This window comes from Dermacentor andersoni, chromosome 7 (genome assembly GCF_023375885.2).
Source record: "Dermacentor andersoni chromosome 7, qqDerAnde1_hic_scaffold, whole genome shotgun sequence".
Taxonomy (NCBI): domain Eukaryota; kingdom Metazoa; phylum Arthropoda; class Arachnida; order Ixodida; family Ixodidae; genus Dermacentor; species Dermacentor andersoni.
Window position 1 is genome coordinate 166,945,131 of NC_092820.1, and position 24,050 is coordinate 166,969,180.

Here is a 24,050-nt window from a genome sequence, read left to right on the forward strand (position 1 = left end):
AAACAGTGGAGCCTTCTGCAGCGCTAAGCGAGATAAGTTGTTCTCGGGAAGGTCGGTTCTCACTGTAAGACACGACTTTTACAGCGATACAATTCAGAAAAATAAAAAAAACCTACCGTGAAGGCAGATCATGCAGACAACCTGTGATCTCTGTGAACCTCTGCGAACCGTGTTATTGTGATGTGAGGATACTGGGCAGAAGTGAGGTTAAACTGCGCGGGAACTGTAAGAAGCATTTCAAGTTGAAATCAATGCTGAAGATTCGGCCAGCGAAATCTCGGTTTCCTTAAATTATGCGCGCCGGAACTGATAGAATCGTTTCACATTCTAATCAATGCTAAGGAATTTGTGAGCCATACCTCATTTTGTATATGAGATGCAGAAATGAAATTCCTAAGTTCTTGCTGTTGGATGACGCCTTCCAATCTTCGTCATTCCTTGTAAGGAGGTGTAAGGAGGTGTAGCGCCAGTCTCTCCGTCTTCTCTTTCCTTTCACTATGTTTTCCTTTTCTGAAATTCTGCCCTATAAAATTAATGTCCTACAATAGTGGTAAGGTCTACCAAAACGCGAGCGGACAGTGAACATCGCATAATGATACAGCAAAAGCGCAGCACGCAGGAGACACAGCAGAAACGTATCGGGAAGGGGGAAAGGAGGAGGAGAGCAATGGAGATGTGCAGATAGTTAGGCTTATATCCTGGAAGTCGTCCTGCACCTATGCCTGTCTCCTTTAGTGAAAACGCGTGTGGCAGGTAAAAGATATTCTAGACAATAGAAGCGTGCTACCGGCCTTCGTATAATGTAGCTTGGGTGTCATGCTTGTTGTACCAACATATGCTTGCGATAATTTCGAACAATTTTCCTACAACATTTCAATAATAAAGCACGCGGTGGTGTGACCAATGTTAGCAGAGCTTATATGCCTTTAAGCCGAGTGACCTAATCGGCCCCCCTTGTTCGCCTTCTACCAGGACCAATGACTATAACGTAAGAAATGCACTGAAAATGTCAGCCCCCGGCTGAAGAGATCGCCCACACTTGAAAGAACGGTGCTCTGTAGGAAGCAAGGGTCTCCGCCATGGTGGGTGTTGACAGCAGCGTCCCACATACGTACTATCAGATATTGGGGTTTCATTAAAGTAACAAGATCGGGCAGCTTTTCCGCCTTTGTTCTTCACTGTGGGTACGAGGCCAATAATTAGTTTATATATATATATATATATATATATATATATATATATATATATAGTGTGTGTGTGTGTGTGTGTGTGTGTGTGTGTGTGTGTGTGTGTGTGTGTGTGTGTGTGCGTGTGTGTGTGTGCGTGCGTGCGTGCGTGCGTGCGTGCGTGTGCGTGCGTGCGTGTGCGTGCGTGCGTGCGTGCGTGCGTGCGTGCGTGTGCGTGCGTGCGTGTGCGTGCGTGCGTGTGCGTGCGTGCGTGCGTGCGTGTGCGTGTGCGTGCAGAAGGCTTGAAACAGCCCAGGAGCAGAGGCATACTCTTAGAAAAGCCAAGCTTAAGATGGTGCAGCAGCTTGAAACGAAGTGAACCGGGAAACACAAAAGAGCAGCGTGGAAACGCCTCCCAGCTGCATTTCGTAGTAATTAAGCTGAAGAATGCAAAGTCACGGAAGCGTGCTACTTTTTATGGTGTAGTATTCATCCTTGCGAATTTTTTTCGCAGCTATACACACATATGTAATAGATTCTAGCGAGATTTATATAGTTATTGAGAATAGTATTTTGCCAGAAACTTGTGAAACTTGATAAGAGGGCGCAGTTCATAATTTAGGTATAGGGTAAATAGCAAAGGACAAACATATACATGTTCCGCTGTCAAAACGTTAGCTCCAGTAGCATTTGTTGTTCGACCACTCTTAGCACCTCAAGCCCACATCTTGCTGTGAACCTCTTCGTTACGCGAATGAGTCAATGTAGCCGCTACACGGAACACGCAACCATAATGGTTGCGCTCCTAACTACCACACAATTTTACGCAAAGCGTACAAAACAGCACTTCACCTGCCGAACAATACATCGACAGAGAAACTAATGGCACTTGGTTTAAGCAACACCTTCGAAGAATTAAAAGAAGCCGAAAGTATCGCACAGCTCATGAGACTCCAGCAGACCAAAACGGGAAGGGAACTGCTAATAAGGCTAGGCTTCGCGGAATCAATCAAATAAACCCAAAGAACGGAGGGGATTCCTGATGAATATCGGAAAACATACACTGTTAGCCCCCTACCCAAAAACATGGACCCAAACCTCCACACGGCGCGAAGGGACGCAAGGGCGAAATACGTCGAAAAGTACCTGGCCACAAAAAACAACAGTATACACAGATGCTGCAGTATACGCCAAGTAAAGAGGCACAAACATAGTAAAGACAGCTGCGATAGTAATAAGCCAGGACTACAAAGAGATCAGCAGCGCGTCAATGAAGGACTGCTCGGTAACGGAAGCTGAGGAAATAGCCGTAGCTCTAGTGGCAGTGGAGGGCTACCGATCCGAAAGGTCTTTAACAATACTCACCGACTCGCAAACTACGTGTCGGAATTACATGAACGGCAGAATAGGACGCAGAGCGCTTCACATCCTCCGCTCCTGCAGGGCTAACAACAAAGTCAGGTATACAATTTTCTGGGTACCGGGACACGCTGGAATAGAAGGGAACCTAAGGGCGGACAAGGCAGCTCGAGAGCACACAAACCGAGCGGCCACAAGCACCGACCCTGAGGAACCCACACCAGTCAACCCAAGCTACTCAGACATTTTGAATTACTATAAGAGGGTCCGAATCAAATACCCTCCACCCCACAACAGCCTAAATCAGCATGAAGCAACCTCTTGGAGGAGGCTGCAAACAGGAACATATCCAAACCTAAACACGCTAAGCAAGATGTTTCCCACCCAGTATAGAGACATTTGCCCCTGGTGCGGCGCCAAGCCCACCTTATATCACATTACGTGGGAATGCGTTCAGAATCAACAATTCCTTCAAATAAAAGACCCGATTGTGGAGCAGTGGGAGAGGGTGCTCTCCAGCAGCGACCCGAAAGTCCAGCACGGACTAGTACGGCACGCTCGCCGAGTAGCCACCCTCAGTGGTGCCCTGGAATAGGGGCGTCGACCCTGCGCAGATGGGGAAGAAGACCGTGAAGACGGCCGACCGCATCTGCCACCGTTAATTTCTAACCAATTAGAGCAAATAAAGTTTTTCCTCCTCCTTCCTCCTAACTACCGTGCCGACATTTGCCAACTTTACACAAAGCAGCTATTTAGCTCAATATAGCCGACCTACGAGGTGACTGGGTTAACGGAGAACATCAGCCTCATGACCAAAGCAAGTAACATCTCAATCGCAACGGCGGCGGTTTCTGGGAAAGGCACAGGGGCCCGGCTGAGCAAGACAGATGACCGTCTTTGCCAGAGCGACGTCAGAATTAGCACTGCCTACGCTCAACAATTTGCGTCCTCAGGGAAAGCAGGGAAGCGCAACTGTCACTTCGTACACCGATTGACATATCTAGTTTTTGACGTGGACCCGAGCTGAGCAAAACATGTAATGCAGCCTTACAACGCCTTTTTCCGCAATAAATTAGTTTCATCAAAGAAATCAAATTCTTATCAGTAATCGATAACCACATCATAATTTAGTGATGTTCTGCACTTGACTCCTGATTAAATTACTGCATACAACATGAGGCACTTGCCGAATTGAAGCCAGTCAGTGCTGAAAATTTCTTTGCTAAGGTGTATATTGATGCCACCACCTAACTGTCCTGAATTAATCCTCGCAACCTTGCGACGGAATGTATTGCATTTCACCTAATGGTTTTTATGTCAATCATCAAGCACTGCGGGGCAAAAGAATGTGGAACGCCACTGTGTTTAAAGACAGATACTGGCGACAATTATCTCTAAGACGGTTGTAGTCTCAATACATCTGTAGAACGCACACGACCTTCACCTGGGCTTGGCTTCAGTTATGCAATTACCCCATATATTACAAAGTAATAATTAGAAGAATATAATTGGTAAACAATAAATTATATACGATTGCTTCTTTTTATGTGCAGCCGACGTGCAATGATAATTGCTACGGCGTTGAATTTCATTAGTTGAACCATTCGCTAAGGTGCCTGTGATGGCTTACACGGAGTATTTTACCGATGATTAAATTTACCTGGTGGTTAATGTACAATATGTATATTCACACAGGTAGGAGTATATTCACGCCTGCAAAGAAAGTTGTCGAACAACAGTGTCGAATAGTTTCACTCAAGTGCGAATCCATCATTCCACAACTCGTCCTTCGGCCACTCACTGCATATTACGTGCTCCCTTTTTGTCATAGGTATATTTTCTCACGGATACAATGCTTCGTACCAGCCACCACTGTTAAATCGGGACGCTTGGGAGGGCGCTGGACTGCGTTTCGTCTTTGTCATAGACACTGACTTCATATACACGGAAAAGACGAATAACGCCAAGGAAAATACGGGCGAACGGAATGGGCGTCTGAGTGCATAGCTTTGACAGTTCAAAATACGGATATCAAAGACAGAGTCCTGAGTTCTTGTCCAGCACGGTTGTCGTTTGAATCTGTCCTCTACATCTGCACCGAAGAAACGGTCCTATCTCCTATGTATGCACACGCCTGAACGCGTCTAAATGCGAGTGCTGTGGAAGCACTCAGCGGTAATCCTAAAACGACTTTGCCGTTCCCGGTGCACTGAACAGTTTTGCCTACCGCACCGGTACATGTCTCCCCAGAGATTGTAGCCACGTCGCATACAGTGTTTATCGAAGACGCACCCTGACTAACGTATTGACCTCACTCTCTTTCAGGGTCTCTATTTAAACGCAAGTGCCACATTCCAGGCGAGGTATTCTGGCGTAGCTCGAGCAACTGCGGCGAGTGCAGGTGCAGCGAATACTTGGCGGGAAGGCGGCCCTCGGGAACACCCCGGGTGTGTCGGACGGACCTCGTAGCCAAGTGTTGGTGCAGGAGGTACACCTGCCGCGCAAGCAACGGCAGGTGTGTTCTCAGAAGGAACTGCAAGAAAGCCCTACAAGAGTAGTCGGCAGGAACTCCGCTCTTTGCCATGACGCAATAAAGGTTCGCTGAACAACTTGCACACGAAATGTTTTCTTAAGTTATTTGATCACTACAGTCCACTGTGTAAACTGTCATCTCGATGGAGCTCTTTCGATAAAGTGCAGCCACCAAATGTGCTCCGTTTCACTTACTGTAGCCACACACCTTCGACCAATGCTCCCAAGTTCATCAGTGTTTAAGTAGGGGAGGTATGATAAGCGATTTCTTCTCCGATTGTCATCTTTTTTTGCCGCAGATGACAAGCTAACAGGCTTCGATGACACAGGCATTTTCTGCAATCGCTGCAGCGCTCTACGATGTTAGCAATCATCCTATGGCCAACGCGCATCTTTGTTCTTGGAGAAAATTTGTTTTCTTTTGATTTTTCTTATTAAATTTATGAAATGCACGTAAGGAGATACTAGCGCCTCGCAGAAGGGCGCGTACTCCTCAAATCCGCCGGGCGATGTAAAAAGGAAGACTCTGAGGAGAATGAAGGCACAGCAAGAGAAAAGCACTTACGAACGAGTTCACGCGAACAAGTCACAAGTCGTGACACATCAACTAGAAGTTCACAATTCAAGTTCACAAGCGGGCGTTTTTCTTTTACTCTTCATTTTCTTTTTTTCTTTTCTTTTTGCTGCCCTATCCTTACGTCAGCGCTCACATTTAGCAAAGAGTACGTCATAACTTTCATTTCATTTCATTTTATTTCATTTCATTTTATGTGTGCCCATTAACAAGCAAATGGAGGGGGCCAAGGTAAAAGCTGCTTATTGGCAGCTTGAGTGGTCCCTGGCCCCCTTTACATATTGGCAGACCGGTGGCAAAGAACACTTTCAGAAATGAAAAAAATAAAGAACAGTGGGTTACATCAAGTAAATTACATTTCTTTCATTGAATACAATGGTTTTACGGAAACATGGCGATTTAAATGGTAGTTTTCACCAGACAGATGAGCTCCGATGGTGCTAAGGCATGGATGTCAATGCCGGCTTCTAGATAAGAATTTAGTAGCCATGGCAAGGTATTTGAGACCGTTTGATGGCCGTAATTCGTCCTCGAAAAGGGTATGAGCCATTTTTATGGCTGTGCGTCTCTTTTCTATTTTAAGTTTCTCTCTCTTCTAAGTTTGCTTCTCCTTTCTCTTCTCTTTTAAGTTCTATATTCTATTCTATTCTCTTTTAAGTTTGCTATATTTGTAATTAAGTTGCTTCTATTTTTTACCTGAAAGTAGTAGGTGCGTAGGAGGGTTTGTTTGTAGGGATGATGACTTTTTGTTATGTTGTACTTGGTAAAAAGACTCTCAGTGTGCGAGTTGTATGGCACATTTGCGATAGCGCGTATTATCTTTTTTTGCATCAATAGTAGTTTAGAGTGATTGGAAGCTGATGTCGTGCCCCATACAAGATGGCAATAATTTACATGCGAGGCAAACAGTGCATTATAAATGATCAAATTAGCTGACGTTGGTAAAAGGTAGCGATTTCGATGTAGTATACCTGTTACGCGGCTCAGTTTCTGGAGTACAAAATCCACGTGAGCGTCCCATTGCAACGTTTCGGTAAAATATACGCCAAGTACTTTTACCGTGTCAACAACCTCTATTTTCTCAGAGTTGTAAAATATGTTGTGGGTCAATGTTGTGGTAGCGATACAAAGAAGCGAGGAGATGAACTGTGGGACAGAGCACCACGGAAAACTACAAATGCGATGCGTCGTTGAGGTGTTTTCCCATAAATTCATTGTATCTGCGCCAAATGTATCGCGAGCTTTCCATTAAGTCGGCGCTCGTATCTGCCATCCTCCCGCACCAAAGGCATTAAGACAAGAAAGAAGGTAGAAGGTCTCTCTTCCGCCGGGCACGCAACGGCACCAACGGGTGGATCCCAGGCTCTCGCATTCATTCATTGCGCACACGATGCGTACGTCCGTCACACACGTGGTTCGCTGTATAACTGAAATCAAGTGGTGCTCGGCATTTGCAGTCCCAACACCATACATCCAACCGCACGGAATCATACTGGTAGTATAAGCGGCGCCATTCTTGCAGTTAACGCGTAAGTGTTTGCCTTGTACCTATAAATATTTCCGCGAAGAATATTTACAGCCTGTGCAGGAAACGTCTTGTAGGAAAAAGAAACGCCCAAGTGCACCGTTAACTAGTAATGGAAAAGCTTGCAGACCGTTTGCGGAAATCAACGCTATGCGAAGCATTTAGCCGGCATCCAGCGTTGAGGGAGGAGTGATGATCACAGGCGTATGAAAAGAAAAGAACCTCACGAAGCACGCCACATTTAGGGGATTCTTTACCTCTTTTGTCACATTGACCCATTCTGGAGGATTGGCCAAGAAGGCGCACAATCCCAGTAGCACATATCGAATGGCTAAATCAAAGAAAATAAATTAAATCAAATAACCCCTTCAATATTATTCGCCATCACAATAACAGATCGGTGTTGTTGCGCGATGCCAGTGAATCGAAATTATATGTTGAGACTCCGTGCACGATTTTTTTTGTTGTTGTTGTGCACAGCGAAAGTGGACATACTTGTTCAGCATGCAAGGATTGCCATATCAGGCGATTCGCTAATATTTATTTTTTGGCGTGCATATATATATATATATATATATATATATATATATATATATATATATCCGTCGAGCTTGGCGGATGCAACAGCACTTCACGGCCAATTAGTCGCGACAAATATGGGGAAACGGCAACGAAAACTTCACCTTAAAAGCGATGAGGTTCACATTTAGCAACTACGAGCTTCTCGCGCTCTCTTCATTACACGCACATTATTTATCATAGCATACAGTCAAACAAAGAGGCACACGAGAACGCCTTGCCACTACGCATAGCACTCTATGCTCTTCAACAGTTATCGCAGTGCCACTTTCGCTCATTCGTCGTTCAGCAAGCACAACAGAGTCTACTCACCCCTGAGCATTGTTCCTTTCAAATCGTGTTTAAGCTCGGTTAAAAATTCCTTTCTCCCAACAACAGTAGAAGCATAACATAACGTAATGGTGCTTTGAGGCAGCTTGCATAACATGAATTTGTAAAAGAGCTACCATGTAACGCCCTAGTTTTATTGTTTTTTGTGCTATGCAAAATACATTAGTTGTGTTCCTGTTTCACACTAAATGCATGATGTGCACGCAGTCTATTTATGATGGTAACCAAATCATACTATCTTTTTGTGTCACGTGCCATTATTTATGTGTGTTCTTTTTTACCCACTCTTGCGATGTCTCGCAATGGCACTGCAGTTCGCGTAAATAAACGTAAATGAATTAGTTTCTGCCAGAGCACATCGGCTCATTAGTTTACGACCCCGTGTGCGTCCTCGCGCTGCTCTGTCGATTCACTTCGCCGTAATGCCATGAAGCTGCTCATCGTGTAGAGGCTTGGGGTGGCGGTGCTGGCGGGGGTCGTGGTGAACTTTATTTAAAGGTGGAATGGTAAAGGTAGACGTGGCTGAGGGATCGGGCTCAAATATGGCCCTGGGCCTGCTTGGCCTTCTGCGCCCAGTCAACCAGTTCAAGCTGTCGGTCGACGTCCCCGGAACTCAGCCTCGATGCTGACGGGGGGATGAGAAAACGGGATTTGTGCAAGTTTAGTTTTGCACCAAAAAGGGGGCATCGGGGGTACTCGCGCAATCAGCTGGTGTCACAGTAATTCAGTCCAGAGACGCAGGAACCTCTAAGTTAGTTTCTTTTAGAAAAATAAGAAAATCGCGATGCACGTGATCGCGTCTTATTGAAAAGGTGTTCGACGAACTGACGTAGACAAAGGGGCAATATCAATAGCTTGAGAATTTGGACAAGAATGGCGCAGCGACTTTTCAAATGTTGCAGAAGGCCTATGGAAAAGATACCCTAAGCGGAAGCACTACGGTGCACATTGGGAGAAATAGAGGAAAAACCGAAGGTGAGCACTGATTTCGAACTGTTCTTTTTTTCAAAGAAAATAACATATACGAGCATATGCACAATTGATTTGTGTAATCTCGAAAGCAAAGAAAGGGAGAGAGAGAAAGAGACAAAAGCAAATCCTGTTAGCAAGTCTCTTTTCCTTCGTGATTATAAAATTCACGTGCGTGCATACATATCTCCAGGAATAAACAAAAAAAATGTTTGGCAGTCGGCGCTTCGCTTCATCCATTCCTTTGGAACGTAAAACGCTATAATTTTTTTTCATCGACTCTTGTCGTTGTCTCTGTGTGAGCTGTAGTTTGTGGTAACATGGAAGACGAATGTCTAGGCTAGCCTCCGACATTGCTGCCTAAATAAAGGAACTGTCCTCAAGTGATCCCAGTATTTTAGAGAATAACGCAAATACCCCAAAGAACAACCGCGGTGGCTTAGTGCCTATGGTGTTCGGCTGCTCAGCTCGTGATCGCGGGTCCAATCCCGACACCGGCGCCTTGATTTCGATGGGCGCGAAGTGCCAATGAGCTCGTGTATTTTGATATTAGTGTACGACGAAAAGCCCCAGGTGGTTAAAATCATTCCTCGAGTTCACCACTACTCCCCGCCTCATAACCAGATTGTAGATTTGGAACGTAATACTGCCCAAAAATTTCAAAAAAATGAATTTTTAACCCTAAGGACGAACGGGACACGCTTGAACCTCCTGCCAAGTTGAAGACATCAATTATCTGCGCACTGTTGGTGCTCCGTGACTGCGACATCACTCTTAAAATCTGAAGCACTTCATTTGGGACAGTCCTTCTTTCACCATATTTTGAATGAATTTTTAAAAACGTTTATCGCTTGCGCCAAAACGGATCCGAAGCTTGACTGCTGAGCGAAAGTTCCAACGAAAATAATGGTGCATGCTCCGAAAACATCAGACGGCAGCGACGAATTCGAAATGGTCGCCACAGGTGACGAAAGTTGCATTTACGCATTTACGAATACGACATCATGAGGAACACACAGAGCAAGTAGTGCGAAAAGAAACCTGTGCCAAGGTAAAAGAAGAAAAAAAGGCACAGGTGAACCAAGCAAAATTCAAAGTCATGTTCGTGATGTTTTTGAATGCCGCGTAATTCTGCACCACGAATTGGCACGTAAATGCCAAAATATTAATGTGACCTTTCACGTGGAGGTCCTGAAGCTTAATTCTCAAAGATAATGTGCTTCACGTGGGACCAAATTCATCGGAAGAGGAGATCTCGCGCGCTCTGCAAAGGCAGTAAGTGATATTTTAGCACGCACTTCCATCGCTGTGCTGAAGCGCTTTCCTTATTCACTGTATTTAGCCTCTTGTCGCAAAATGCAAACTGATCGTACAGGAACATTAATTTAATTTAATTTAATTATGGAGTTTTACGCGCCAAAACCACTTTCTGATTATGAGGCACGCCGTAGTGGAGGACTCCGGAAATTTCGACCGCCTGGGGTTCTTTAACGTGCACCTAAATCTAAGCACACGGGTGTTTTCGCATTTCGCCCCCATCGACGTACAAGAACAGAAATTTGGGCAAGTGAATACAATTTAAAAAAAAAACGACATCGCTGCTTATTAAATTAGCGGAGAATGGTTTGCAAGGGTGCTTCCATCAATGCAAGAAGAGGGGGAACCAGTGTAATGTGTCAATTGGGTAGAATCTTGAAGGCGACTACATATGTGTTGTTGAAAGTTTGTGAATTTTTTTATGTACTGTATGAACTTCAGAAAGACCTCACATATCTCTGTGTCCAGCCACTCCGGCATTCACCCGCGTGGTTGTGAGTGTAAACCTGAGTTGGAAGATTGTGTCCCATTCGAAGAAAATGTGCCCACCAAACAACTGCAGCGACCTTGGAAGAAGCAGGGATTGTGCGTCTACGCAATGGTTCGATATGTTTCCGATACAATAACTGGGTGGAGGGCTGGGATTCATGTCACAGTCGCGAGTGGGGTGTGATTGGGGGTACTGGTTTTTCCTCAAGTGCTACGGCATGCATTCCTTTCATATTATTACTTTTTGTATGGTTGACTTGGTGTCAGTTGTCCAGGTAAGGCAATGAATACATATATACGTGCATGTGGTGAAATAAAAGCAGCTAGAAGAAAGCGCTTTGTCTGTGGTCAGCCGGTTTATTTTTGTTCTGACCTGCCGTGCTAGCTAAATAGATAGATGGCGTTGTACTGCTAAGCTTAAGGTCGCGGGTTCTATCCCGGCCAGGCAGCTCCATAAAAAAAAACGAACATTCGGGTGCTTCGATTTAGGTGCACGTTATTAAAAAACTCAGGTAATCAAAGCAATCCTCAATCCCCCACTGTGGCATGCATCATAAAGAGATCATAGTTTCTGCCCGTAAAACCCAATAATTTAATTTCTTTAATTTTATTTTCCTCTTCGCATGTATGAAATATTTAAGTGATCAATAAAAAGAACCTAATGTTTGATAGTGGCACCCAATACTACATCACAGATCTAAACAAGAATATGCGAATATTTAAACACAAATAAAGGCAGCTTGGCGACCTTTGGAAATACTCATCACAGAATTAAATTGCATTGCACAACAGCCATGGTCTCGTAGTTGAGTGTCTATTTCGGCTGAGGGAAGGCGCAAATTCAAAAGCATGCAGCCGCCGGTAGCCCACCGGTTATACAATGGGCACAGGCAACCCTCAACCCGAAAATCGGCTGTGGTTAAAGGTCAAGTGTCCTAAGAAATTAGGCCGTGCTATGCAAATTCCAGTTGAACCTTTCAGGCACGAAAAAAAAAATCTGCAAATTAACGTTTGTATTTCTTTCCGTAAAAACAATCACCAACGATACTCCCTAACGCAAAATTTGAGCACAGCTCTATACGTGTTTTCATTTCGCGATACGTTGTCTGGCGCGCACGATAGGTCTCGTGCGGCACGTTGGAAACGGACCGAAGTGCGGCGCCACTGTCTCGCTAATCTGGAGATGGCGAGAGGCAGCGCGTGGGGCAAGCGCGAAACTGACGCGTGGGCGCGATTCTCAGAAGCCGCCGCCGACTGACTCAGACGACCGCCGCTACTCTGTCGCCATCTGTAGCCATCGCCGCAAAGCACTTCGTGCGTGGCACTGCAGACGCTTTTCTTCTCACGCTTTCGCCGTACCCTTCCCCGCTTTCCGCCTCACGGTTCCGCTGCACCCAACTCACCGCTTTCCTCCTTGGGCCTTTGCTCTCTCGCTGCTTTCTCCATTCCCCGCTGCGCGCCGCCTTCACTCTCACCTTTCGCTGTGATCGTTCCCTCGGTTACGCAGGGAACGCAGACGCTCACTGCAGGAACGGGCGCCAAAGAACTGCGCTCTAAACGATACGGGAAGAGATTAGGGGTTTCTGCTGCAGCTTTCCTTCAAACAGCTGGTACTGCGCAGCACAAGTCGCGCATCACTATATACAACAGGAAGTGTATCAGTACATTGTGTGTTATTGCGCTTTCTTAAATTCAATGTCTGTACGCACTTGGCATACACTACTGCCCGGACAATGGTTTGTATGCGCCTGTGTGTGTTTGTCCGTGAGAGAGAGAGAAAAATAGAAGAGAGGAAAAGTAGGGAGGTTAACCAGATGCACGTCCGGTTTGCTACCCTATACTGGGAGAAAGGGGATGCGGACGAAGAGAGAGAGAAAGGAGACGGAGAGCACAGTTTCGCGCACATCTCAAGGTTTGCACCGAGTCTACACATGGTTGCCAAGACCTGTCGTGTGTGTATCCGTGAGTCAGTGAGTGTATATGTGTGGTGGGAGGGCGGGTGCATGCGCGCGTGGGTGTATGTGTGACGTGTAGGTGTGACGTGTGTGTGTGTGTGTTTGTGCTTTTGTGTGTGAGTGTGTGTGTGTGTGCACTTGTGTATATGGGTGTGTGCGTGTGCGCGGGATAGAGAAAGTTTAAATTGTTGTAAAGCAAGATTCGTAGGGTCACTTCACACCTTCAAAAAGAAATCTATCTTCATGTGGGTATTAAAAGCAGGATGAAAAAATATTCCTTTCTCAAGGTGTTCTACCTTTCTCGTTGAAATCCCGGTGAGAACCAAATTCTCCGATGACAGTAAATATAACCCAGGTAAAAGTTTTCATTGCCTCATAATGCTCCTAACGGACTTCGAAGATGTGTGTTTTCTTTCTATGTGTGTTTCTCTAACCTACGTTGCTAGGCCGGCTGGCAACTACGGTAATATGGACAATACAGGGCTACTGGGAACCGTCGTCCTAATCGCATTTTAAGTCGGAATATTGCAGAGCGCGCTGTCGATCCATGCCATCGAACGAAATATTTTTGTTTGTTACCATGGGCTATCTTTGATATTGCCAGCAGGGGAGCAGCAGCATTGAGGCCAATTTCCTTCATGCTGCTTGTAAACGTCGTTTGCAAGAGTGCTATTCAACAGGCGCCACCGTGTCCCTCTTGCTTCCTAGCACAAAGGCTTCGGCAGCGACGTGGCTTTCACAGAGCAATGCATTATGTTACTCCCACCGTCAAGAACATATGTGCTGCAGAAACACGTCCTTTCTTTCTTATTAAGTTGGAAGTTGATATTCGCGGTATAAAGGTACAGAAGTGTATTCCTATGAAAGCAGTACAAAACGAAGTCAGCAAGTGAAATTGTCACGGGACTCCAATAAACGCGGCTTTCGTTGACTACATAAAACCAAAGAGCCTAAGAAAAGTAGGGGAAAGTTATTAAAAAATGGAACCTAATCTGGTTTTACATGCATGCACGTTATCTCAAGATGCTGCTAGAGGCACTCTTGTTCTTGGTGCTCGCCTTTGCTGACGTCACCTGTCAAATCACTCGAGCATCAGAGCAGCCATGAGCTGGTGGGTACATCTCTTGTTCCGATGACAGCTTTGCACTGCCTCCTCACTTTTGAAGTCTTTATGAAAATATTTCTGTCTTGAGCGGGCAGGCAGTTAAAAAAAAGATAATTTTGGCTTCGATGGTATGCTTGAAGGATCCCCGACGAGCCTGTTATTTATATTCATTATTACAATTATTCTTGGTAAAATGTGGCGCCCGCCGTGGTTGCTTAGTGGCTGTGGTGTTGGGCTGCTAAGCGAGACGTCGCAGGATCGAATCCCGGGCACGGCGGCAGCATTTCGATGGGGACGAAATGCGAAAACACCCGTGTACGTAGGTTTAGGTGCACGTTAAAAAACCCCAGCTGGTCAAAATTTTCGGAGCCTTCCACTACGGCGTGCCTCATAATCAGATGGTGGTTATGGCAAGTAAAACCCCACAATATATTTTTCTTATTTTTTTTATTATATGGGCCTTCCGTACCCATAGAGGTAACTTCAATTCTCATTATCTTACAGCGATAGCAATTATATGAACACTTCAAGCGCATTTCCGCACTCGCAGTCGCCGTCGCCGTGATGTCGCCGGGTAACATTGTGGCCGCACGCACTATGCTGTATGTGCGTAGGAACGCGTACGAGGGTGAGCCGAGGATGGCGGCTCGATCTCGCGCGTGAAAGGGAAGACGGTTAGAAGGAAGCGCGCCATCTTCCGTGGCGCGCAAGGCACCGGGGGCGTTCTACTCCGGGCCGGCTGCGTATGGCGTGGCCGAGGGTTGGCGCGCGGGCCTTGACAGCGATTTGCGATCGGGACAGAGTACGCCGACTGCTCACAGCTTCGTGTGCGGTGTGTTCTAGTCGCTTAGCTCTCGTTGAAGCTAGAGGCAGCCCGAAGGTCAGTTCGCTCGCTGCTGCTGCCGTGCTTCATCACGCCAGCGTTTTGGCAGCGAGTGTCCGCAGTCGCCAAGTGAGATGTGTTCATGTATGTTCGTGTGCTCGTGACACAATGCCTGCTAATTAAGTTACCGAATGTTTACAAGTTTGTACGGCCGATAAATCTACTATGCTTACTTCGTATAGCTGTCTAATAATTTGTTATCACAACCGATGCTTCACCTTTGGTGCGAAAGTGCGACTTCTTTATTTAGACGTGTTCTCTTTTTTATATCGTTTGCAGGCAACGAGACGCAGTAGAACTGCAGGCCACAGCCAAATGTTCTTGTATAAAGAATACCCAAGAGCTAATTGCTAATTAATTTCATCATGGACAACAATAACGCCTAGAGCTGTAATACTGTACTAACGACAGCTCATGCGCAGCTAAAGCTTCGAATTGATATATATATATATATATATATATATATATATATATATATATATATATATATATATATAGTGCCAAGAAATTGATAACGTAGAAACACCAGATTTGTGCGAGGTTGCAGAATCACAGCCCGATTTTCACAAAACAGTTTCTTTCGAATGTTGTGGCCTTTATTTAAAGGCTACAATTTGCAAACGTTGCCCGCTTATTACTCACCCATTTGAAACATAGCCTGCATTTGCCGGTTGAGAAAACTATAATAATGCATTTTTAGCAAAATTTGTATTTGAACCACGAACATTTACCTTCACGTAACGTAATCCCCAGCCAAATGTTTCCACCATTTTCTCTAAGTGATTTCTGAGGCAGTTCTAGTTCTTCCATTAGAAAAAGGTAAGTAAAATGACATTCATAAAACACACCTAAAACTCTCTATGGCGCTTGCAGGAGAAATTTACTGCAAACATTGTAATTAACCCAAACACATCGAACTTTGTCAACACATCATCCATAACCTGGCTCACATTTGCATAAATTATAAGCACGGCGACTGGATTAGGTCTCGGAGGACATCGCGGGTGTCTACTATAGGCCATGAATACAAGAAAAATCGAAGATTGAGTAATTACTTGCAAGAATCCCAATTACTAAAGAAACTTTAAACTTTTTCCTCACATAATCTTACCATTGCTAAAACGTTTACTGTATATCAACTCGCCGTCACACACTCTTCTTTTGGGACAATGGCAATTACATTAAAGATAACGGTTGCATATCGCTGCCTAGTCAATGTAAAGATTATTTGTTCCTACGGCTATAAACTATCCAAACCATTCCAAACAAACCAAACCATCCAGACCATATCGAAAAGAATGACATTGGCTGTAATGTCCGCCGCCCCCCTTTTTTTTGCGGGTTGTTATTAGGAGTGTCAAAGTGGAAAGAAGTCTTTGAGTGGGGAGTGCGGTAAGCCGGTCATGGCAGTAGAGAGAATAGGGGATGGGACAGTTTAGAGGAGCGTGTATATGTGTATGTACGAGGGACGTTGCGAAAGTAAGTAAGGAAGCAGCTTGTAGCGAGTGTTAGACGGATAACAAATCAGTGATCCTGCCATCGCCGCCACAATAACGCCGTCACTGGCTGTCGTGTTGCAGGGTAGCCAACCGGGCTCAGTCCTGGTTAACCTCCCTACCTTTCATTTATCATTTGCTTTCTCTTATTGCCATAGTAATTAAATGGACACTCCAGGTGCATCTCTGCCATCACCGTCACCGTGATGATCCGTATAAAGTCCAAAGGCGACAACATCGTCGCCGCGTGCCGTGTGCAGTATGTGCGAGTGAAAGCGTGCGAAGGTGACCGAAGATGGCGGCTCAATCTCGCCCGCGCATGGGAGGAATGATGGGAGGAGGCGCGCCGTCTTCCGCTGCGCGGAAGGCACCGGGTGAAGAGAGCGGAGAGGGGAGAGTTCTACTTCACCGGTCGCTGCGTATGGTTCGGCCCTGCAGGCCCTGTCTTGAAAGCGAACTGTAAGGAGTACTCAGTCTAGGCGGCCGGAGGGTTCAAAGCTTTGTGTGCGCTGCGTTCTCGACGCTTAGCTCGCGTTGAAGCGAGATGCAGCACGAAGGTCAATTCGCTCGCTGCTGATGCCACGCTCCTCACTCCAGCGTTTTCACAGCAGGTTTACCCGGTGATCAAATGAGATGTGTTCATTTTTGCTTGTCCGCGCGTGACGCGGTGCTTCTTGATTTAGTTAGTAAGCAAATGTTTACAGCATTATATGGTCTATAAAACTACTAGCCTTACTTTGTATAGCTGTCTACTAATTTGCTATTGCAATCGATGCTTCGCCTTTCGAACGAAAGTGTCACTTCGTGCGTTTATTGAAGGATGCCGGTAATACACTAAACAATTGCCCAGATACAGCATGCGAAGCTAGCTTTTTTCCCTCTTTCTCCAAGTTTTGTGCTGGTGACTCATCCAGCAGACGTAGCAGGGGGTCTCTCAAACAGCTGAGGCTCGGAGAGGAAAATCACGAACAGCTGTGCGCTTCGCGCGGAGGTGTTTACAGGGAAACGACTTGCGTATATTGCCGCTGGCTAAGGCATCACAAAAATTCTTCGTACAGTTTAGTGCAACCATAAAGGACATGTGGCCACTGCTCAATGGGGGGGGGGGGGGGCAAGTAATCATGCTCTTGTTAGGAATATAGACGCGTTAAACGTGTTTGCGTTTTCTGTATCTTAGCATATGCACATCTACTCCCAATTCTACCAGCACCATCACACCAAAAACGTTTCCTTGTCAGTATATATTGCATGTATATATATTTGCAACTATGGGAAGTCGAAAAAATATAACGTGAATTTCTTTTACTGTAAGCTGTAGCAATATAATTTTTTTATAATTTTCACTTTTTGCTGCTTAGGCGATAGCTTTCTTGAGCCACTTCGCCCACCATGAATGGTCGTCGGTTGATCTCGCACAATAAAAACCAGCAATAGAGTCAACTTGGTCCACTGGGTATGGGTTGGCCGTTGTCTTGCCGCACAGACAACTTGGGCGCCACTGGGCATGTGCCGAAATAGAGAACTTGCTGCTGGCTGCGGTCCGGCCTAGTAGACAACTTGGGCCACTGGGTTTGTCACGTAGAGACAACTTCGGCGCTATCTATGTGATATTGTCAGGTACCCATTCTTCGCCAATCCTCCAGAGGAGCCAGAGACGTGATTATTTTGCATGCGCGCGGTTGGCGTCATGCACCAGCGGAGGAGGAGACGAGGAAGGCGCGTCAGCTGCGAGTGTCACATCCGCAACCGACACCTCCGCGTTGAGCGCAGCCGCTTGATGGACAGACATCGCAACTAAGTTGCAGCCAGGATACTCGGAATACTGACAGCTGCCACGGCGTTCCAGCTCGAGTACTGTGATTATAGCAAGAGGTACCGTGTTAAGGTATAGTTTGGTATTGTGGTTGACAGTGAAATCGTCACATCGTGTGTCTGATGGTGTTCCCGTGCTCCCGTAATGTTTCGGGATTCGCGGATGGCATTAGCATATGCAGCACCTTACACAAGAAAGCTATCGCTTACTTTGATAAATGTCTCCGTAGGTTTCTGCCACCACATTATTGCGTTAGCATTACTGGGGTGCGTCCCCTACTCCCCGCGGGAGACTAGGTATGTGCCCTGAGTATGTGTCGCTCTACAATCAGAAAAGAAATCACGATGTTGCGCATTATCGTAATTTCTTCGATGTTGCGCATTATCGAGCCCACGTCACAAAGGTCCCTCAAGGGCAGCAATTCGACGTATTAGCAGGCTGCGCCAGAAATGCGTGCCGTATGTGCCGATTTTCAATGAGCGACCTTCATGACTTCATGAGCAAACTGCGCGATGAATGCACAGTCTATGTACCTGTCTTCAATGAACGTCTCCCCAACTTGGGTCACTGAGTATGTTCCACTGAGTGTGTGGCAAGTGATGATGCAATACTCAGCGTTCGCAGGCACCGGACCGCCACGCTTCTCGTTTCGACTGCACTGACCACAAAAAAAAAAAAAAGAAAACATTTTTTTTTTCACTTTCACACTGGTGTAGAGACCATAAGCTACTCTTAATTGCTTACAAAACCGGGGTAATAATTTATACTCTCAAAATACACAATGTGCAACTTTCACACCCTTCGGGCTGCTGTATCACCAGGAGTCGATGAAATAAAAGATCTTGGCGTGTACTTCGACAAAGCGCGAAGGTTCGCTTCAAAATACAAACATTAAAAGCAACGTGCCCCTCGTGCTCTTGGAATTGTTTGTCGTATATCGCATGACTTCCACTGACCTGTTGCCTTTCTGAAATAGTATTTTACCGTGTGCCTTCTAGTACAAGAGTATGTCTCTGCAGTTTGGGGCGGAACGTGCAAATCTAATTCTGGTCTCATTGAACACATCCAGAACACATTGACATCTATTTTAAAACACCGCTTTTGCCGTTCTGGCAACCATAGCCGAGCCCTCTCAAGTATACGTCCGCATGGGACTCTAAAACCAGAACGCACTAAATCATAACTTCTGTTCGTAACGTAGTCCTTGGCATTATACATTGTCTAAAGCTTCTCGATCGTGTGTAATTTTCCTTGCCGCAAAAGTATACCAGGCAGCATTCCGCGTTTTCAGTACCGACTTGCTGCACTAGAGACTGTTCAAATGACTCGACTCCAAAAAAACATGTTCTGTCTGCATCGACATATTTCTGAGTTCATTTCCTGTGTTTTGCATACCAGTAGATAACGATCGACATGGTGTGATTTAACTCCATTTTACGCCGCCTTCTGGTTTTGTGTTTCCCTATTTGTTTTTCTATCTTGTAGGTTTTTCTTTACCAGATTTGTGTTCCCTGTATACTTTATCGCGCGAATTATTCTTCAGGTGAACCAGTATAGTACTCCTCACAAAAGTCTTATTCTTTCCCGTCTCGGTACAGTTCACCTGTTGAGCTGGCCACCGGCGGCTGGGGCTGCTTCGAAGCCAGATGCCTTCCGTGTTGCCGTTTCTGACACAGGCTCTGCTTTAATACTGGAACAATAAACCACAACATACAATACCTAAAGTTCTATGCGCTATCTCCATGGAGTGGTGGGCGGGACAGCTGGTGCTGCACAATGGACGATACATTGGTAACTTTCGGGTTATTGTTCAGGCTAAAAACGGTGGATATATTCGCTTGGAAGCCTGCTGCAATGGGCATTTGCGAAAAACAATGTTGTAACGAACAATTTCTCGACGTTTTAGCTTGCTTGCCAGTTCGCTTCCTAGAAAGCTGTGGACCCGCACCTGGTGGTTGTCGATTGTATAAAAAGGCCAGAATATCTTGAACGCTCTTGGCTAGTTGACCACCGTGAACGTCGTTTGTGGCAAGAAAGAGGAACAATGACGTTCCTTATAATTGCGGTTGCCGCATGTATTCTGGACGTGGGATTCGGCCGGTTAGGTGAGCACGCTGCAACATAGCCTTTCTTGACAATTCTGACGTAGGTGAACTTTCGCGAGGCGTAACCTTAAAAAAATTTTGCGCAGAAGAGCCGTGCTACCTTAGGCATGGTTGACGGTGCACGTTTTTGTATGTACAGAAGTTCTTGTCTAATGCAGTCCTTCATGCTTTCGAGGCCGTACAGTTTGTAGTTGAGGATGCAGAATTAAGGACGTGCAGAGATTCTACAACTGCTGGCAACATGGCACCTGGGACAACTGTATTTCAAAAGTGGAACAGCTGTTCGGCCTAGCTTTTTTTCAAGCTTCGGGTATCCGCAGTGGCTACAGCCTGCAAAGATAAACTTGTTAAAAATCTGGGCATCTTTCAACTAACACTTGTGTAAGCACCAAAGGCCCGCAGTTTTACATTTATCTGGCCGGAACATGACTGCGTGGCATGGTTCAGGTCTAACACGGTGTCGCCGCACTGGGCAGTTCTAACCGTTCTCTTTTTGTTGCAGTGTACACTATGCCATCAAATGTACTGCGCAGAAAGCTCGCGAGCAGAGGTATCTCACGGCTTATGGGGTGAGAAACGAGACGATAGATAGAAAATACCTCTTATGCATCAAATAGGTGTAGGAAAAGGTACACAGCTTCCCACTAATATCGCAGGTACAACAACGCCTGCTACAACAACGCCTGCGCAGTTTTTAAACGTCGAGCTTAGCAGTAAGTTTTCGTGATGACGCACTTTGAGTTTAGCTTTATAATAATAGAATCCAACGTCGAACGCCTTACACGCAGAACTTTACGGTATATCGGTAAATAAAAAAGTTAAGCAACAAGTTTGCGACTCTGGTGACATGGCGCTAAAATAGATGTCAGAATTATTAAAACTGGAGGCACCTTAATGAGGACAGATATTATCTGTTTGGTTACCGCTGACGTGAAATTGATATGATGTTGCAGTGAATTGGCAAAAGTCGTATTCGCGAATGCGTGAGGTAATTTGGAACGTCGAGTAATATTTGTGGCTAGCGCCACCACGACAAAGACTGGCGCTTCCACCGTCATGACGTGGCATGAGCGACGACGCTCACACAGCAGCCACGTCGGCTGCGTCGGAACCAAGGAAGCGGTTTAAGAATGGAGGCGTTGAGCAGCGCCATCTGAGCCTTAGCGGTGCTGCGCTTCGCAGTGGATCTGTGACAAAGTTAGAAAACGAAGAATTTTGGCAGATTGTTACGACGAGTCATCGCATGTTTCCGTGGGCGAAGAAGTCCTTAGTTGCACAGATAAGGCGCTTTCGAACAGTTGCAGAAGTGTCCGAGCAACGGTGGTTGCTTTTGTATTGTGATGGTGTCATATGATTTGACCTAAACCACATGACATGGTGCAAATACCCATATATAGACGTTCATATGAAGAAAAAAATTTGTGGAAAAGGAGGAAGTGCACCAAAATGCGATTTGTATTGTCCGCTTTATATTGTGTGGCATTTTTTGGCTGTGTTACCGGCATGAAGCTCTACCAGGTACCTACGATTCAGACGTTTGAGTGCGAAAGCACTACTAGCCTAAACACTTGTATTTCTACTCTGTCAGTTTGAAGCCTCTTCTCAGTTAGCTGTGTATGTGTCGCTATGGAAACCAAAACAGGCCTAAAACAAAGTAAACAAACGTCATCGCGATTGAGCGCGTGGAGAGGGCGAGAGGGGGGAGGGCCCGGGCGTGGGTGAGCGCGTGGGGGATGTAGAGGGGTAGTGGGCAAGAGCCGGTGTCGCCTGACGATAATGTGGCCAAGCGATTGCGACTGCAGCAACAAAGTGGACAATTGACGGCGGTGAAACCTGCCGACGAAACTGTCGAAGAACGACAGAAGCGACTGGCCAATACTTTGCAGTCGCAATGTCGTTGCTAAACTATTGCTTTATTGCACCCATGATAGGTACAGTCATGCATACTGGGTAACATAATGCATATGGAGTAGCAATGCCTAGCTTGGTGCAAGAAAATGGCTCATTTCACCAACAAAAATGTGCTTACGCAAGATATTCCGTGGTTTGCGCCGGCAAACCATCTGTCATTTTTTTCGATGAATATACCGTCTGTTATATATTGCTGTAGTTAGAAGATAGAGTGCGTTTTTTAAGTAATAAAATACGGCTTTAACATCACCTGTGCCGGTAGATTACCTTAATATGACACCATTCCTTGCACGACAAATTATAAAGTACTCATAAGTGAATAATAAGATTGCTAATTAGCATTTATTTGTTCATATTACGTTACCTGTTCAATTGTAAAATTGAGCACCAGTCTACCATATCTGCTAAAGAGAACTACTGAGGGTGGCCCTACTTTTTACACATTCGTCTTCAATATATCCTGCAAAATGCATCGGCGATCCTGGTCCCTAATGCGTCCCTCAAAAAGTTGGAAACGCGACCAACTGCAACGCCAATCCACAGTTTAGAATTTGGGGGCAAATATCTCAAAAATGATCTTGGCCTCATGATTTCTGTTAAGCAGATAGGACTTATACAGTTCGCCGTTTCAATTTTGCCCCTTCAACAAGTGACTCATTTACGAAGTCCTTTAGCTAATTGATAAATAAAATTTCAATTTCTCGTGTGAGTAATCTGCGCCTCTTCCCGTGAGCTATACAGTGAGGTCATGTATAAAAGGGTTGAATTGTGTTATCTCTTACAGACAATTTGAAGAGAAACGACATACCAAACAATGAAAAAAAAACGAACACACAGGCGGTGTCAATCACAGCTAAATAAAAATATCGCACGGTGACGTACTATATGTACACGCAATGTCTGTGACTCCTAATCCGTGTGGCCACCGCACTGAGTCATCATTCGCTTCACTTGTACAGGCAGAAGCACAACACAAAAATATTTCGCACAGAGTTATCTCGGCGACTGCTCCTTTAACGCAAGCCGGCTTGACTGGAGTCATTGAAACAGCAGCACATGGTAGCTCTGAATTGTATGGTATGAGGAGCCGGCGTTTCTAAAGCACTCTCTGTTTTCAGTTCACCTAGAACTATTATGTAGTAGCGGTGAAATTGCCTCTTTCGTAAGGCCCTTACAAAAATGTCCCGGAAAGAGGGCACTCTCACGGGATGGTGCCACCATATGTACTCGCACCCAATGTCAAGTCTAGGCTCTTGTAACGTACCAAATGACTGCTTAAAGAATTGTAGCATTATGTTTTAATATAGGTCAGAGCTATATATACAACGAAGTTGTATATTGCATGCAAATTCTTTTTCGATATTGAGTAGTCTTTTGCAGAAACGAATAGATAGCCCACATCAAATGTCTTTCCACAGTCGACACATAGTAATTTATTTATTTAAAGCAATAATCCCCATTATAGATTGACTTAGTTAAACTCACAGAAAGTTATCCCAGCCCCATGCGCTTAGCAACTGCATTGGTAAATGTTCCTTTTAACCCACAGTGACGCTCAGCATATTCCTGGCTGCTTTCTGGATTCGCGAGTTGAACTGCACACTTGATGAAGCATCTACTGGAACAGCCTAACGGCTTTAGCTTCAGTTGGTACATTGATCATATCTGAGATTCACTTGCGACTAACTTAAGGGAAACCATGCATCGTTGTTTCTGGATGCCTACAGCAAAGAAATTAAAACTGAACATCATTGTTAGAAAATGAGTTCTATAAAAGGTTATTTCTTAACCAGTAACAAATGCGCACCCTGCGTTTTGTATAAAACGATCCCAACAGCATTTCCGCAATAGATGCCTGGTACGCACTCTCTTACATGTGTTCAATGGTTCAAACAAGGCCGAAAGACTATGTGCAAATACCTTGCAATACGACCTTTGAAGC

At 45.4% G+C, this 24,050-nt stretch overlaps 2 protein-coding genes and 1 long non-coding RNA gene across 49 annotated transcripts in view; 2 read left to right on the forward strand and 1 right to left on the reverse strand.

The window, feature by feature from the left end:
• LOC126533097 (uncharacterized) overlaps window positions 1-5,147 on the forward strand; it is a 99,341-nt gene extending 94,194 nt beyond the window's left edge. For all 17 annotated transcript variants that reach the window (XM_055071790.2, XM_055071792.2, XM_055071793.2 and 14 more), the window contains one exon: window positions 4,851-5,147. In XM_055071790.2, coding sequence (XP_054927765.1) covers window positions 4,851-5,083 — 233 coding nt within the window. In that variant the 3' untranslated portion in view covers window positions 5,084-5,147. The remainder of the gene's footprint in view (window positions 1-4,850) is intronic.
• LOC129385288 (uncharacterized) overlaps window positions 1-12,785 on the reverse strand; it is a 482,098-nt gene extending 469,313 nt beyond the window's left edge. The window contains exon 1 of the long non-coding RNA XR_008612866.1: window positions 12,244-12,785. This is a non-coding gene — a long non-coding RNA (uncharacterized lncRNA). The remainder of the gene's footprint in view (window positions 1-12,243) is intronic.
• Window positions 12,786-20,005: 7,220 nt separating this feature from the next.
• LOC126533104 (uncharacterized) overlaps window positions 20,006-24,050 on the forward strand; it is a 106,212-nt gene continuing 102,167 nt past the window's right edge. For 13 of the 31 annotated variants that reach the window (XM_055071760.2, XM_055071777.2, XM_055071762.2 and 10 more), the window contains exon 1: window positions 20,016-20,197. In XM_055071760.2, coding sequence (XP_054927735.1) covers window positions 20,137-20,197 — 61 coding nt within the window. In that variant the 5' untranslated portion in view covers window positions 20,016-20,136. Of the gene's footprint in view, window positions 20,198-24,050 lie in introns of all 31 variants that reach the window. The other 18 variants (XM_055071775.2, XM_055071776.2, XM_055071787.2 and 15 more) reach the window with 6 other exon arrangements.